This window comes from Ovis canadensis, chromosome 17 (assembly GCF_042477335.2).
Source record: "Ovis canadensis isolate MfBH-ARS-UI-01 breed Bighorn chromosome 17, ARS-UI_OviCan_v2, whole genome shotgun sequence".
Lineage (NCBI taxonomy): Eukaryota > Metazoa > Chordata > Mammalia > Artiodactyla > Bovidae > Ovis > Ovis canadensis.
The window spans coordinates 82,900,185-82,913,602 of NC_091261.1; the positions used below are offsets into that span (position 1 = coordinate 82,900,185).

General features: G+C 67.1%; 2 protein-coding genes across 5 annotated transcripts in view; one reads left to right on the forward strand and one right to left on the reverse strand.

The window, feature by feature from the left end:
* CDC45 (cell division cycle 45) overlaps positions 1–4,002 on the forward strand; it is a 15,366-nt gene extending 11,364 nt beyond the window's left edge. For 2 of the 4 annotated variants that reach the window (XR_011250055.1, XR_011250056.1), the window contains 6 exons: positions 436–574; positions 646–729; positions 1,044–1,121; positions 1,471–1,547; positions 2,855–2,920; positions 3,854–4,002. Coding sequence is in view for 2 of the 4 variants with exons in the window: in XM_069558469.1 (XP_069414570.1) it covers positions 436–574; positions 646–729; positions 1,044–1,162; positions 1,471–1,547; positions 2,855–2,919 (484 nt within the window). In the remaining 2 variants the exon portion in view is untranslated. Of the gene's footprint in view, positions 1–435; positions 575–645; positions 730–1,043; positions 1,163–1,470; positions 1,548–2,854; positions 2,921–3,853 lie in introns of all 4 variants that reach the window. The other 2 variants (XM_069558469.1, XM_069558470.1) reach the window with 1 other exon arrangement.
* A 2,127-nt stretch (positions 4,003–6,129) lies between these two features.
* CLDN5 (claudin 5) lies at positions 6,130–8,379 on the reverse strand. The gene has a single exon (XM_069558471.1). The coding sequence runs from the start codon at positions 7,839–7,841 to the stop codon at positions 6,630–6,632; it is 1,212 nt and encodes a 403-aa protein (XP_069414572.1). The 5' UTR covers positions 7,842–8,379; the 3' UTR covers positions 6,130–6,629.
* Positions 8,380–13,418: the final 5,039 nt, after the last annotated feature.

Sequence of the window (13,418 nt, forward strand, 5' to 3'; positions counted from 1 at the left end):
CCAGCCTGCTCGAGGGCCGTTGTTTCGGGCCGCGGGTCTTTCTCGAATGTCTGGTGCTCCTCAGTCCCAGTTCCGGGCGCTGGGCAGTGCTGCGGGTGCCCAGCAAGCGCTGGGTCTCCGGGGACGGTCTGCGGGTGGAAGGCATGGCCTCGTCTTGGCAGGTGGGGAGCCAGTGTGGCATTTCGGGGTCCTCGCCTGCTGGGTGTGGAGGTTCGCTTGAAGGCCTCACTGCTCCACAGTGGGGAAGGCCCCTGGCGCCCCCACCTCCCCGTCAGAGCCCTGCAGGGCACCTCTGCTGGCTTCCAGTTTCCTGTCCTCCGACACCAGCCCCTCCCCGCGACGTCCATCCCCGTGGATGAAGACCGTCGCTCCTTCTCACGTGGGAGCCGGGTGCCCCCACTAGCCTGTGGCGCCACCGCGCGTCTGCCGTTGCAGGGGTAATCTGGACAAGCTGTACCTCGGCCTGGAGCTCGCCAAGCGGCAGCTGCGCGCCACGCAGCAGACCATCGCCAGCTGCCTCTGCACCAACCTTGTCGTCTCCCAGGGGCCCTTCCTCTACTGCGCCCTCATGGAGGTCAGCTCCCCTGCGCGCACACCCCCACCAGGCGCTCTGGACGCCCCTGACTGCCCGCCCTGCCCCCACAGGGCACCCCGGACGTGGCGCTGTTCTCCAAGCCCGCCTCCTTGAGCCTGCTCAGCAGACACCTGCTCAAATCCTTCGTGTGCTCGGTGAGGGTGGGGGCCTCTGGGGCTGGGGTCCTGTTCAGCGGAGGCGGGTGGGGAGACATGGGCCTGGGAGGGCCTCCTGCAGGAGGTGACAGCCGCGTCGGGACCTGGAACAGGTTGGGGGGAGCAGCCAGGGGCCTGGGAGGGCCTCCTGCAGGAGGTGACAGCCGCGTCAGGACCTGGAGCAATTGCAGGGAGCAGCCGGGGGCCCCGGAGGCTGGGGCGGTGGCCTGGGACTCGGGCGTCTCGGGGCTCCTGGGCGCTGGGGCTGCTCACCCGGGCACAGGCCGTGATCGAGGTACGCTTCCCCCTGGCAGACAAAGAACCGGCGCTGCAAGCTGCTGCCCTTGGTGATGGCCGCCCCCCTGAGCGCGGAGCAGGCCACCGTGACTATGGTGGGCATCCCCCCAGAGACCGACAGCTCGGACAGGAAGAAGTGGGTCCAGGGGCCGGGCCTGGGGGGTTCCAGCCTCAGTGCCAGGCCGGGGACGGCCTTTTCCACCTCGAGGAGGGTGGGCCTGCCCCCCAGCACCCTGCGCCCCCTCCCCTCCCCTGGTCCATCCCACCCTGCCCTGCGTGCCTGGGACCCCACCCCACACAGCTCCGCCGGGCATGGGGGTTGCTGAGGGCACGCCCACCCAAGGGCTGAGCAGGGCTGGGCTTGGGGCCGATGGGGGGCAGTGGCTATCCAGAGTGGCCTGAGGCCCTGGGTGGGGGCCGGCGAGCACGCCTCTGTGTCCCCAGCTTTTTCGGCCGGGCGTTTGAGAAGGCAGCGGAGAGCACCAACTCCCGGGCACTGCATAACCACTTCGATCTCTCGGGTGAGCGTCCCTGCATGGCACCCGTGAGGCGCCCGGGGCCCCTGCCAGCAGCCCTGCTACCTCGGGCCTGCGCCCCGGCCCAGCTTCACGGTCCAGCCTGAGGCCACTTCCCCCAGACCCTGGAGGCTGCGGGGGCCAACCCTTGGGGGTCGCCCGCGCGCACACCACCTTCAGCCTCCAGGCGCCCAGGGCGGGGCAGGGTCACGTTCGGCCCTGTCTGCTGTCCGTCTCTGTCTGCTGTCCGTCTCTCCGACATGAGGGGCTGCGCCGCGGGGTGGTGGGCCCAAGCCGCTGTGGCAGAGCAGCGCGGCGGGTGGGGGGGCGTGAGATCGCGGAGACAGACTCCGCACCGTGCGGGGGGCCGGCTGGTCAGGGTGTCGCAGGGCTGCGCCCCGAGGCCCCTCTGCTGGGTGTGTAGATGCCGGCGTTCCCCCCGGTCTATGCTCTTCTTTCCCACAAGGGTTCTCGTCAGACCAGCTCAGGTTCCTCCATAGTGACTCCCAGTAACCTGGTCATCTCTTTAAAAGCCCACTTCCACGGACTTCCTTGCTGCTTCAGTGGCTGAGAATCGGCCTTGCGACGTGGGGAGCACGATTTGAACCCCTGGTTGGGGAGCTAGGTGCCCAGGTGCTGCGGAGCTGCCGGGCGTGTGCTTTGGAGCCCATGGGCCACAACCAGGGGTCCCTCACGAGACAGGCCTGGCAGCCAAGCCAGGCGGCGCAGCGGGCAGGACCCTGCCTGCAGGGACAGGAGATGCGAAAGACGAGGGCTCCATCAGGGATCGAGAATTGCCCTGGAGGAGGGCATAGCGACCCTCTCCAGTGTTCCTGCCTGGAGAATCCCACAGACAGAGGAGCCTGGCGGGCTACGGGCCATGGGGTCACAGAGTCAGCTGCGACTGAGGCCCAAGACCTGCTTTCCCCCCACAGCCTCCGGGCTCTGGAGCCGGCGTCTTCCCGCCAGGCCATTCTCGTTGCAGCCTCGTGGAGGCGGTCCCCCCAGCGGCAGCCCCCTCCTCCCATTTCAGACCTGGGACTGGACAGGCGGTGCTGGCTGGCTGGCAGGACGCCCCGGCTTCCCCAGGCTGGGGCCTCCAGGGCCGAGCTGCTTGGCTCACCCGCTCCCAGGCGGGTGGGTGGCTGGGCCAGCCTGCCCCTTCTGAGGGCTCAGCAGGCCACGGGGGGCAGAGTGCCCAGGGAGCCAGGCGCGCGTGGAATGTGGGGGGGTTGCCGCCGGGCCGTGGGAGTCAGCGGCGCCCCTGGCCGCCCCGGCCCTGTTCCAGCGGTGTTTTCCTTTCATTAACGCAGTGATCGAGCTGAAGGCTGAGGACCGCAGCAAGTTCCTGGACGCACTCGTGACCCTGCTCTCCTAGGGTGAGTCGGGCAGGCTCTTCTGGAGCTTTGCCACAGAGCCCAGCCTCTCACGCTCGAGGCCGGGCGGGGCCCTGTGGAGACGGGCACAGCACCTTGCCCGGGCCCACCTGCCCAAGCTAGCAGGGCCGAGCTGAGGGGCTGAGCTCATTAGGCTCCTGGGGTCCCTTCGGGGGAGCCGGCGTCTGCCCTGCTCCGGCCACCGGGTTGGTCAGGCCCTGGGCTGGGACCCGCAGGGCATCTGTCACCTGGGGCCCTTGGGAGATGGGCGGGGTCCTGCTCTGTCCAGTGAGCCCTTCAGCCCAGGCCCCATCCTGGCTTTGATGTGGGTATGGGGGTCCCTCCTGCCGGCCGGAAGTCTCCAGCCCCTGGTTCTCTGCTGACCTCGGCATGGGAGCTCCAGTGGCTCCGCTGAGAACAGTCGAGGGCCTCCGGGACCCCAGCCCCTCTCGGGGGAGCACGGGACTTGGGGTCAGATTTGGGTCTCCTGTGCAGTCTGGGGGACCCTCACCAGGCTGCCCCCGTGTCCTCATCTGAGACAGGGTTAACACCCCTTGGGCCTGGAGGGCGGGGCCTCAGCAAGGGCCCGTGGGGGCTTGCGTCAAAGGTTCCAAGCGGGGGTCTCTGCAGCGGGGTGGGCACTGGGGACAGACCCCTCCCTACAGCCGGCCCAGTGATGACATCATGTCCTCTGAGCCGCACGGAGCCTGGGTGGGCCAGCCTGGGAGAGCGGGGGGCAGCCCTGGGCGGGGTCCGCAGGGGAGGAGGTGCTGGGCCAGGTGGCCTCTGATCTCAGGCAGGCGGGCGGCAGGGACCCCGGGCCGTGAGTGCCGGGCCGCTCGGAAGCAGCCAGTCGGCCGGAGGGCCTGGTCGCCGTCTGATCTGGGGAAGTGTTAGAGCTGTTTACATTTACCTTTCCTTTTCTGTCTTTTCCAGAGTTTGATCTCTTCAGAAGGAACCTCCTCCTGCTTATTCATGGATTTTATTTAGCTTGTAACTTATGGACATGGTTTTAGACGCAGGGACAGTGGTTTTTAACGGAATAAAATGGCGCCTTGATCTTGGGTCTGGTCACAGGGCCAGCACCTGGTTGTTCCCTGAGCCTTCTGTGTCCAGAGGCACCTTGGGCCTGCGTCCCGGGCACCCTGCCGCCCAGCGGGAAGTCCACATGGGGGTGACCTCGGGGCTCCCTGGACAGCCGTGGGTGGAGCCCCAGCCCCCAGCGCCCCCGCTGACCGCCATGGTGCCAACAGGACCACCTGCTCCAGCCTCCGGCCGCTTCCTCTGTCCACTGGCCTCAGACCCACGCTCTTGACCTCGCACCCATCCAGGCCCACCCTCCACTCACCCCAGCGCCTGTCTGCCCAGGCACCCCGGGCGGGGACTGAGCTCGACGCCCAGTTCAGGAAGGGGGGCCGAGGGCTCTCGCGGTCAGCGTCAGCCGCGGCCCGTTACAGGAGCTCCAAGCTGGGCGGGCCTGCAGGTCTGGAGCCGTGGGCCGGGCTGTCCCGGAGCACCCTTGCAGGCTGAGGGTGGCCTGTTGGCTGGGAGACCGTCCTTCACACGCGTGGCTGACACTCGGCCTCTGCCTGGAGTTGAGTGCCCAGGGAGCAGGCAGGCTGGAGAAAGCACAGTGGCTTGGGCAGCCGTTGGGTTGGTGGGAGCAGCCCAGAAGTCAGGTCCAGAAGTTGAACCTGTGGAGGAGCCGGGTCTCCGGGGGGACTGTGGGAGGGGGTGGGCAGTGCAGTAGCTGCCCTGGGCCACGGCTCGAGTGGAGTCTGCCCCTGCCCGGGAGGGTCGGAAGTCTGCCCTGATTGGGGTGGGGGTGGCAGCCTGGCCCTGGGGCCCCCGCTCCCCACCCTGGCCGTGTGCAGGAACCAGGGCTGGGCAGCGACCGCTCGGTCCCGGCGGGGACCTGGGCCTGCAGTCAGCTCGGCAGTGTCCACGTGCTGTGCCTGGCGCTGGTGGGGCCCCGTGGCCAGGGCAGACGGGCTGAGCCCAGGACCGCACACGCCGCGTCCTGGGGGCTGCTCCTGGTCAGGCTCAGGTGGCGATGCTACCAAGGCTGCTAGGGGCCTCTGCCCAGGGGCCCGGCCCCTCTGTGCTCATCCTGCTGGGGGAAGCTCGCGCCCCCAGACGGTTCAGCCTCCCCGGAAGTCCTGGGACTCGGGGCCAAGTTCACAGCAGCTGCCCTGAGCCGCGTCCTCAAGTTCTGCCCCTCCCCGTGGGGCAGCCTGGCCAGGCCTGGGAGACTCCTTGCCTCGGGAGCCCAGGAGCCTCATGATCTCAGCACCCAGGCCTCCTGGACATGAACTGGGGCAGGTGCCGCGCCCTCCCCACTGGCGGGTCTGGAGCTCCTCCAGCGGCTAGGATCCCGGCCACTGTCCTGCCCTGGCCCTTGGCAGGTGGGAAGATGCGTTAATTCAGAGTGCTTAGAAGAGGGCTGGAAGCACTGAGTTCTTGGTGGCTCTCATAGGTCTGGCCCACTCTGCCCCTGTGGGGTGCCCAGCCAAGGCCTGATTAGGGCCAGCACCGGCTCCTAGGGGCCCCAGCCCCGGGAGGAAGGTCACCGGGCACCCCCAGCAGGGGCTGGCACGGACATGCTGGCGGCTGCCCGGCTGTGGGCCGGCTGCCAGGACACCAGGGTGGGCGCAGGCCTATGCAGGGAGCCAGGGTGGAGGGCTGGAGTTCAGTCTGGGCAGCCAGCCGCCAGAGCCTCCTCCCCGTGGCATCGTGGTTGTCGACCTGCAGCCCCCTCTCCAAAGCCTGTCTCCCCACTGCACGTTGGCAACAGGGACCTTGGTGGCGCTGTGCAGATGCCTGCCTGTGGGAGTGATCCCGGGATGGCTGAGCCCTGGGAAGGCAGGTGGGAAGCACCTGCCCGGTGGTGCCTGGCTCCCAGTCCCCTCGGCAGAGCCAGCAGCCCTGGCACTGCCTGCATCCCAGGAACACCCCCACCCCCACCCCACTCCACGCCGGCTGGGTCCACCTGCAGCGCCCGCTGGGGTCTGCCTCAGCCCCTGCACCCACGCCTCCCCAGGCTATTCCCACCCAGTGGGAAGGCAACCAGATGGCAGGGGACCTGAGAAGTGGCCGTGGGGTCTCCCAGTTCCCAAAGGGCCAGGCTTGCTTATTGGGAAGAGATCGGGTGGGTGGGCAGATGAAAGGGGGCTGCTGGGCACCGGAAGTGACACAGGAGAGGACACAGGTGGGAGGGTATCCAAACCATTTACTAAGACTCGCTCCCCTACAGGCTGCGGAGGTGGGCAGGGCCCCGGCCCCACACGCAGGGTCTGGGGTCTGTAAGCCTCGCCTGGCAAAGTCCGGGGGGTGAGACGGCGGTCCAGCCCATGGGTGTAGTCGTCCCTCTGGCAGTCCAGGCTGGGGCCCCTGGGCTCACTCTGTCCCTCTGAAGTGTGGAGCCCCTGGGGAGGGAGCGGGCATCTCCAGTCCAGCGCCCACACAGCTGAAGGAACGCGCGCCCTGCCCACATGCTGGGGCCAGCACCCCGCGGGAAAGTCACTGTGCGAGTCCTCCCGGGCGCGCATCGCCGTTGCGGGGCAGGGCGCAGCCCAGGCTGGCCAGGCGGCGGGGGCGGGCGGGCCGCTGACCAGTCCAGTGTGGGCGCGGAGCCCCGAGTTCCGCGGAGCCGGCGCGCGGCACAGCCCAGCGGAGGCCGAGCCCCCGGCCGGTCCTCCCTCTCGCGGCCCCCTCAGACGTAGTTCTTCTTGTCGTAGTCGCCGGTGGCCGTCGGCCGCCGCGACGCCGAGTACTTCACCGGGAAGCTGAAATCGGGGCGGCCGGTGCAGACCCAGGCGCCGCAGCACACGAGGCCGCCGCCGCACATGAGCAGCGCCGAGGCGGCCCAGCCGATGTAGAGCGCGGCGCCCAGCTCGTACTTCTGAGACATGGGCACGGTCGGGTCGTAGAACTCGCGGACCACGATGTTGGCGAACCAGCAGAGCGGCACCAGCGCCAGAAGCCCGCAGAGCGCGTAGAGCGCGCCGCCAGTGAGGGCCACGCGCGCCTTGGCCGGGCCGGGGGCCACGCAGGTGGTGCACTGGGCGCCCGCCAGGGTCACGAAGAGCGCGACGAGCGCCAGCAGCACGGCGCCCACGGTGAGCGCGCGCGCCGCCTGCACCTCGGGGCTCAGCGCCAGCACCGAGTCGTACACTTTGCACTGCATGTGGCCGGTGCTCTGCACCACGCACGACATCCACAGCCCCTTCCAGGTGGTCTGCGCCGTCACGATGTTGTGGTCCAGGAAGGCCGTCACCTGCCACATGGGGAGCCCGCACGCCAGGATGAGGCCCACCCAGCCCACCAGGCACAGCACCAAGCCGAGAATCTCCAGCGCCGCCGACCCCATGGCTGGAGAAGAGACGCGCGCCCGACGGCCCGCGGCCTCGGGGCGCGAGCGGCTCACTCGCTCGGTCTCCAGGCCTCGCGGCCCCGCAGTGCAGCCTCGGGTCTGCGGGCGCGTCTGGAGGGGCTTCCCTTTTGAAGGTTCGGGGGCGGACTCTGCCCCCCCCCCGGCCCTGCCCCCTGCCCCGGGCAGCCAATCCGCGCGCGGCCATCTGTCCGCAGCCAATCGCTGGCACCGCCGGCAGCCGGAGTAAGAGAAACAACTGCGCCCAGGGTGGCGGGGTAGCGGGCTGAGGGGGCGGGAGGAACCGCTCGGAGCCCGGCCGTGGCCCCAGACCCCGGCCCGCCGCTGTCCTGGTCTCTGCCGAGCGCATTCGGGGATGGCCGCGCACGCTCCGCGCCCCACCTCCCTGCGCGCCCCACCTCGCCGTTTCAGGAACTGCACGACCCCCGAATCTGCACCGACTTCCCCCAACACATTCCGAAACGAGCCGGTCAGTCTCGATCTCCCGGGCCAGCTCCGGTTCCCCCGGCCCCGATCGGCCGGCGACCCCGCCATCACCACTGCGCCAGGACCTGGGTTGGGGGCTTCCTCGGCCCTGCTCCTGAGTTAGCCAAGCATGGCGCGACTTGATCCTCCAGGAAGCTCGCCCTGGAGTCCAAACCCAACCCAGGCCCCTTCTCCGCACCCCGACCGCGATGGCCCTCCAAGGGTCGACTCTGTCTCCCCCACAGGCCGAGAAGCCAGGAGGGCCTGCGTGGGTCAGGGTTCCAGCTTTGTCCAAGTTCCTGCCCAATGGTACCGGTCGCTGGAGCCTGAGGCTCCCACCCTAGACAACGGGACCTTCCCACGGCCCCGGAGACCCTCAACTCTGTCCCTGCCGCGAGGGCTTCCTCTTCAGAAGAGCCGCCCATCCCCTCCTCTGAGGCTTGGCTCAGGAGGGCCGGGGGGCTCCACAGTGACCCGCGCAGAGGTGGTCCTCCAGGAGCCGCCCTGGCTCAGGGCTCAGCTGCCCACCCTCCGCTCAGCCTCAGACCAGGCTCTGGGGAACAGCTGGGGCGGGGCTCTGCCCTTCCCCTCGCGCCAGCGGCCCTGGCACCCCGGCCCCTAGGCCCCCTCCGGAAGCCAACATGGCGCTTCCTGACCGGGAGGAAGAGCCCCCATCCTCGCTAGAGGCGGGAGGCGAGGGATTTCCGGGCATTCTTCTGCACAATGGCCCAGCCGGCTCTCCAAAGGCCCGCTGGGATGCACACTGGGCCCCCTGAGGCTCAGGTCGGACCTGGGTCCCTTTCTGGCAGCCCCCCTCCATCTGCCCCCCTGTCTGGAGCAAAGTCCACCCTGGAGTGGGGCTGCTCGCACCCAATTTGTTCCCCAGGCCTGGTCCTTGACTGTTGGCTCCTCTTCCTCAGTTGACTGAGGACACCTGTGGTCCCGCACGGGGAGGTGCCGGAGGCAAGTCTGCTGGGCCCTGTGGGACTGCGGGGACAAGGTTGCCCCTTCCTTCACCCCAGCCCCCTCCCCCTGCAGGGATGGAGCCCCAAGGACCACTGCCTCCCAGACACCTCATTCCCTTCTTCCCTCCTGCTGCAGACCCTCCTGGACGTCCCCTTTCCCTGTCCATTCCAGGGGGCCCAGCCCTACCATCCACCCACACTCTGGTCTTGCTTCCCCACAGCCCGAATCCAGGGACCTTGCTGAGTACCCCCCCCACCACGCTCCACCCTGCCGTCCCCCCAGGGCCCACTGCTATGGCCCCTCAGGTCACCTAGGCCCCCCTCCGGGGTCAGGCTTTGCCTAGAATCCGCTGCAGCTCGCCCTGCCTGCGGACAGAGCGCCAACTCCAGGAGCGGCCAGGGGACGTGAGCCAGCTGCACCTACCACCTGCCCCCTCTCGGCCCGCAGACTGGCCCGTCTACACCCGCAGCCTCTTCTGCCTGCACTGTGACGCTCCTACTGAGAACACGCACCTACCAAGCTGTGTTGCTAAGGGACTTCCTCCCAGATGCCTCTCTGCCCCCAAGCTGCAGCTGCCTGTCTGCGGGCTGGCTGACCCCAGCACGGGGGCCATCCACTTGGGTGGGGCCGCCTGCCACCCCCTACGCCCCAGCACCTCGGGGCTGCGGCCAGCACAGGGCTCTCCCCTTTGCCCGCCCTATCGCCTTCCTCTGGCACTCTGGGCCTATCCGGTCTGGTGCCCCGGGGAGCCCCAGGGAGGCTGCATCCTCTTGGGAACAGTGTCCCGGGGACTGGAGGAAGGCCCTCTGTGCCCACCTCGCATGCCCTGATTTCCACCCTAACACCGCTGTTGGTCGTGGGGCCGGCCATGGTTGAATCAGAGCTGTCACAGAGAGGCCCAGCCCGGCCCACAGGGGCGTGAGGACCTGCAGCCCCTCCCTTCCACGTCCTCGAGCCTCCCGAACACACCTCCTGTGCGCAAGCACCGTCCCCAGGACACCTGCCCCCCACCAGGGGCCGGCCTTTCAGGTGTGCCCTCGGCTGGGACGGTGACACCAAGTGATGAAGGACGCGACGCTTCAGCCCAGACCCAGGACGAAGCCCCGCACAGGGGCCCAGAGGCAGGAAAGGGCAGGAGGGGCCAGCGGCCTCGGGATGATGGGCGTGGCAGGCCCAGGCCCGCAGGCCAAGGTTCGAGGGGCACCAGGCTGGGCGGGCTTTGGAGCCCTGATTTCTGGCGAGGGGGCTCCCAAGCCAGCCCGCCAGCCGAGGCCACCTGCGCCTCTGCCGCTATTGTTCTGCCTTCCCAGGGGAAGCGCGGCGGGCCTGAGTCGGCAGAAGTCAGTGTATCTCGAGCAGCTGCCGGCTGACCCTGCACCGGGGCAACCCGGTGACCTTCCAGGGACAATCTAAATTTAGGCTCCAGATTTCAGAGGACTGGGCTGTGGGAAGCCCTAAGTTAAGGGATTTTATTTTGGGAGCGGGGGCGGGGAGTGAGAAATAACACCCCTCTGTCTTTGAAACAGTTAAGGACGTTTTCCTCGGGGCACTGAGCTCTGCTGGGCCCTTTCCTGGCACAGCTGGTGCTCCTGAGGCAGCTCCCCAGCAGTGCCAGGACTGCCCCGGGCCCATGGCGCCTCGTGTAGGGGGTGAGGGGGCCGCTGTGCCCACCCCAGGGTGCCGTGACAAACAGCTGGCGAGTCCACAGTTCAGACGAGGGATCGGGGCTCTCCCTGCCCCGTCCTGCCACTGATGAGAGGGAAGCCCCCCACGGTGGACACCGCAAGGCTGGAGGGAGGCAGCCACCGAGCCGGACCCTCTGCGGCCCTTCCTGAGCCCTCCGGGTCCCTGAGACGGCCTCCCGGCTCCTGCGACCCTCGCGGCTCATCCACGTCGCTCCCGTCAGAGCGGGCACCGCCAGCCTGCCGGCTGGCAGAACGGGAGGGCACTGCGGCTTCGCCTTCCCCAGCAGGGAGGGGAGCCCCCGGCGGCAAGGGGCCCTGTTGGAGCGTGCAGCCCCTGCGCCCGCGCGGTCGGCCCTGGACAGGGCTTCTCGGGGGCTCCACGCGCTGGCGGCAGTGGCCTGCACCGCGCCCCGGCCTCGCTGCTCGCCCCAGCCCCCCCGGCCCCGGCGCGCTGCGTCCTGCAGCTGTTCTGTACTCTTTCCACTCGAGATCAGCGGAGAGACTCGGGGCCCTTTCCACCCGGCTCCGTGTTATAAACAGCCCTCCTCTGCTAGGTCCCCCGCTGCCCCAGGAGCCGGGAGGGAGCCCGAGGGAGCCCTCTGCCCGCCCTTGCCCGGAGCGGGGCTGTGACCAGCGTCCCAGTCCTGTGAAGTGGGGGTGTGATGGGCTCAGCAAGGGCTGTCGTGGGGCTTAGTGAACGGCACTGCCTGTCTCAGGGTGGACGCTGGGTTCACAGTATATTGGTGACGACCATCTTGGTGATTATGCAACCATCCCTCAAGACACTTATCAGAAATAACAATTCTTCTATCATAAATAATGCCGCGGGGAACGTCATTATTCACGAGCCTTGGTATTTCGGATAATTTCCTCAGGAAAATCTCCTCCAAGTGGCACTTCTGGCTGACACCCCAGAGGGCGTGTCCCCTACACCCCTGTGTGCGTACGAAGCCGCCCCGAGTGGCACTAGCTCTAGGCAGTCACAGCTTTTAAGCCTGACCGGCTGCACACGTACAAAACGGCCCCTTACCTTAATCTGCGTGTCTCTGCACAGTAAGGAAGTTACATTTTTTTCCCCAATTTACACTGCTCAGTTTTATTTCCTCTTTGGTGAAGTGTCTGTGTACATAGAGCCTTGGTGTTTTCTCTTGTTATATGTGGCGTATGCTGTTTTGCTGTTTTTTACTTAACCTATTAATGATTTTTTTTCAAAATGTCACAGAAGTTTGAATTTTTGAGTGTTCAAGTCTGTTAGGGTTTTCCCTATGCACTTCTTGTCTTTAGCCATCAAAAACTCCGTGGATATCCAGAAAATACAAGTCAGTCGTGATTCCTTACAATTTTCTCCTGCATCTCCTCATGTCAAGGAGGGCTTCTGATTCTGACCAAGATGCCCAGGACTAATTGGAGTTTTGCTCAGGAGCAAAAACGTTCGGGGGTGCAGATGGGAAAGAATACATTTAAAGCCAGGACCACAGGATTACTCCATTTGAACAAGATTTTTTTTTAAGGGACTCCTGTTTTAGTTGCGGCGTCTGGGATCTCATTTCCCGACCGGGGGTCAAACCCGGGCCCCCTGCGCTGGGGGCCTGTAGTCTTAGCCGCTGGACCACCAGGGAAGTCTTGGTGGTCACCTTCGGAAGGCAATAACCTCCCAAGCTCCGATCCTGCCCTTGTCCCCACACTCTGGCTCTTCAGAGTGTTCACCCGTCACCTGCTGCAGGCCCCCACGCTGCTGTTCCTCTGCTCTCGGCGCCAGCGCGTGTGCAGGGTCTACCCTAGAGGACACCCCCAACTCCTGCCTCCTCAGGACCACGCCCAGCTTGCCAGGCCGAGAGCAAAGGGCAGGAAGGGGCTGTGAATGCAGGCCCGCGCCCCCGCGGCTCCCAGGAGCCCGTCCTCAGATGCTATCGCAGCCTCTTGCTGGCAAGCTCAGGCCCTCGGGAGCTGGCATCCAGACCAGCCCTGGTCCAAAGACGGGGTGAGTCAGAGCTGGATGTCCAGGCCCAGGCTGACCACACCAAGGACGCAGGGCAGTGCTCGCAGCCACAGCCCTTCCCGGGAGGCCGGCGTAGAGCATGTGAACTCACCCTGGGCTGCCCAGGTCGCCCCCTGCAGACACCCCCTTCCTCTCACGCTTTCACTGAACATGCACAAGCTGGGGCTGTCCCAGCGGGGCCTCCCTGCAGCAAATGGTGGCCAGCAGTGCCCACAACGCCCAGGACGCTGCCTCGGACGGCGTCTTTGGCTCTCGTTCCCCCCAGACCGTGGGCGGGATGCAGAAGAGCCGAGCACAGGGATCTGGCAGGCCGGAGGCTGCGGAGAAGAGCCGCCTCTCACACGCTTAGAGGAAAGGCGAAGGGGCCATCAGGCGTCCGGGGGCAGGACAGACCCTGGGTGAGGGCAGAGGCGGGCTCTTCATTCCCAGAGGGGCCCCTGGGAATGAAGCTGGGAGGAGACAAGCCACCATTCCAGCAGGCATGTGGTCGCGCCTGGCTGAGGGACAGTGAAGTCTGGTCCTGCAGCCGGTTGGCCAGACTCGGCCGAGCCCAGAGCGCCCTCTTCCCAGGAGTTAGGCAGGGAGCCACTGGGACGGGACACTGGGACGGGATTCACGGACTTCAGCGCACGTGAGAATTAGCCAGCGTGGCGATCGTATACACGCGTGTCCCTAGATCCCACCGCAAATCCCAGCACTCGTGGCCGGGGCCTGGCAGCTGGTCTGAGGGCCGTGGACCCAGAGACCACAAAGCAGTGACTAAGCCAGGAGGCTGAGGGTGCCTGCGCCGGCTTCCCAGAACGGAGCCCAGAGAACCTGGGTAGAGCCGGGGCGCTGGGCTTCCCCCGCGGGGTGGGGGTCCATCCCCGGTCAGGGAACGCAGGCCGCACCTGCTGCAGCGCACCGCAGGAAAGGAAAAGACCCGGGTGTGTGTTTCCGAGTTACGGAGGTGAGCACTGCAAACAGTGAAGGGAGCGGCCTCCAGGGGGGACTGGA

What these genes read in the sequence shown, in the direction of transcription:
- CLDN5 (XM_069558471.1), bottom strand. Translation starts at nt 7,841, where the DNA reads ATGGCGGGGTCGCCGGCCGATCGGGGCCGGGGGAACCGGAGCTGGCCC.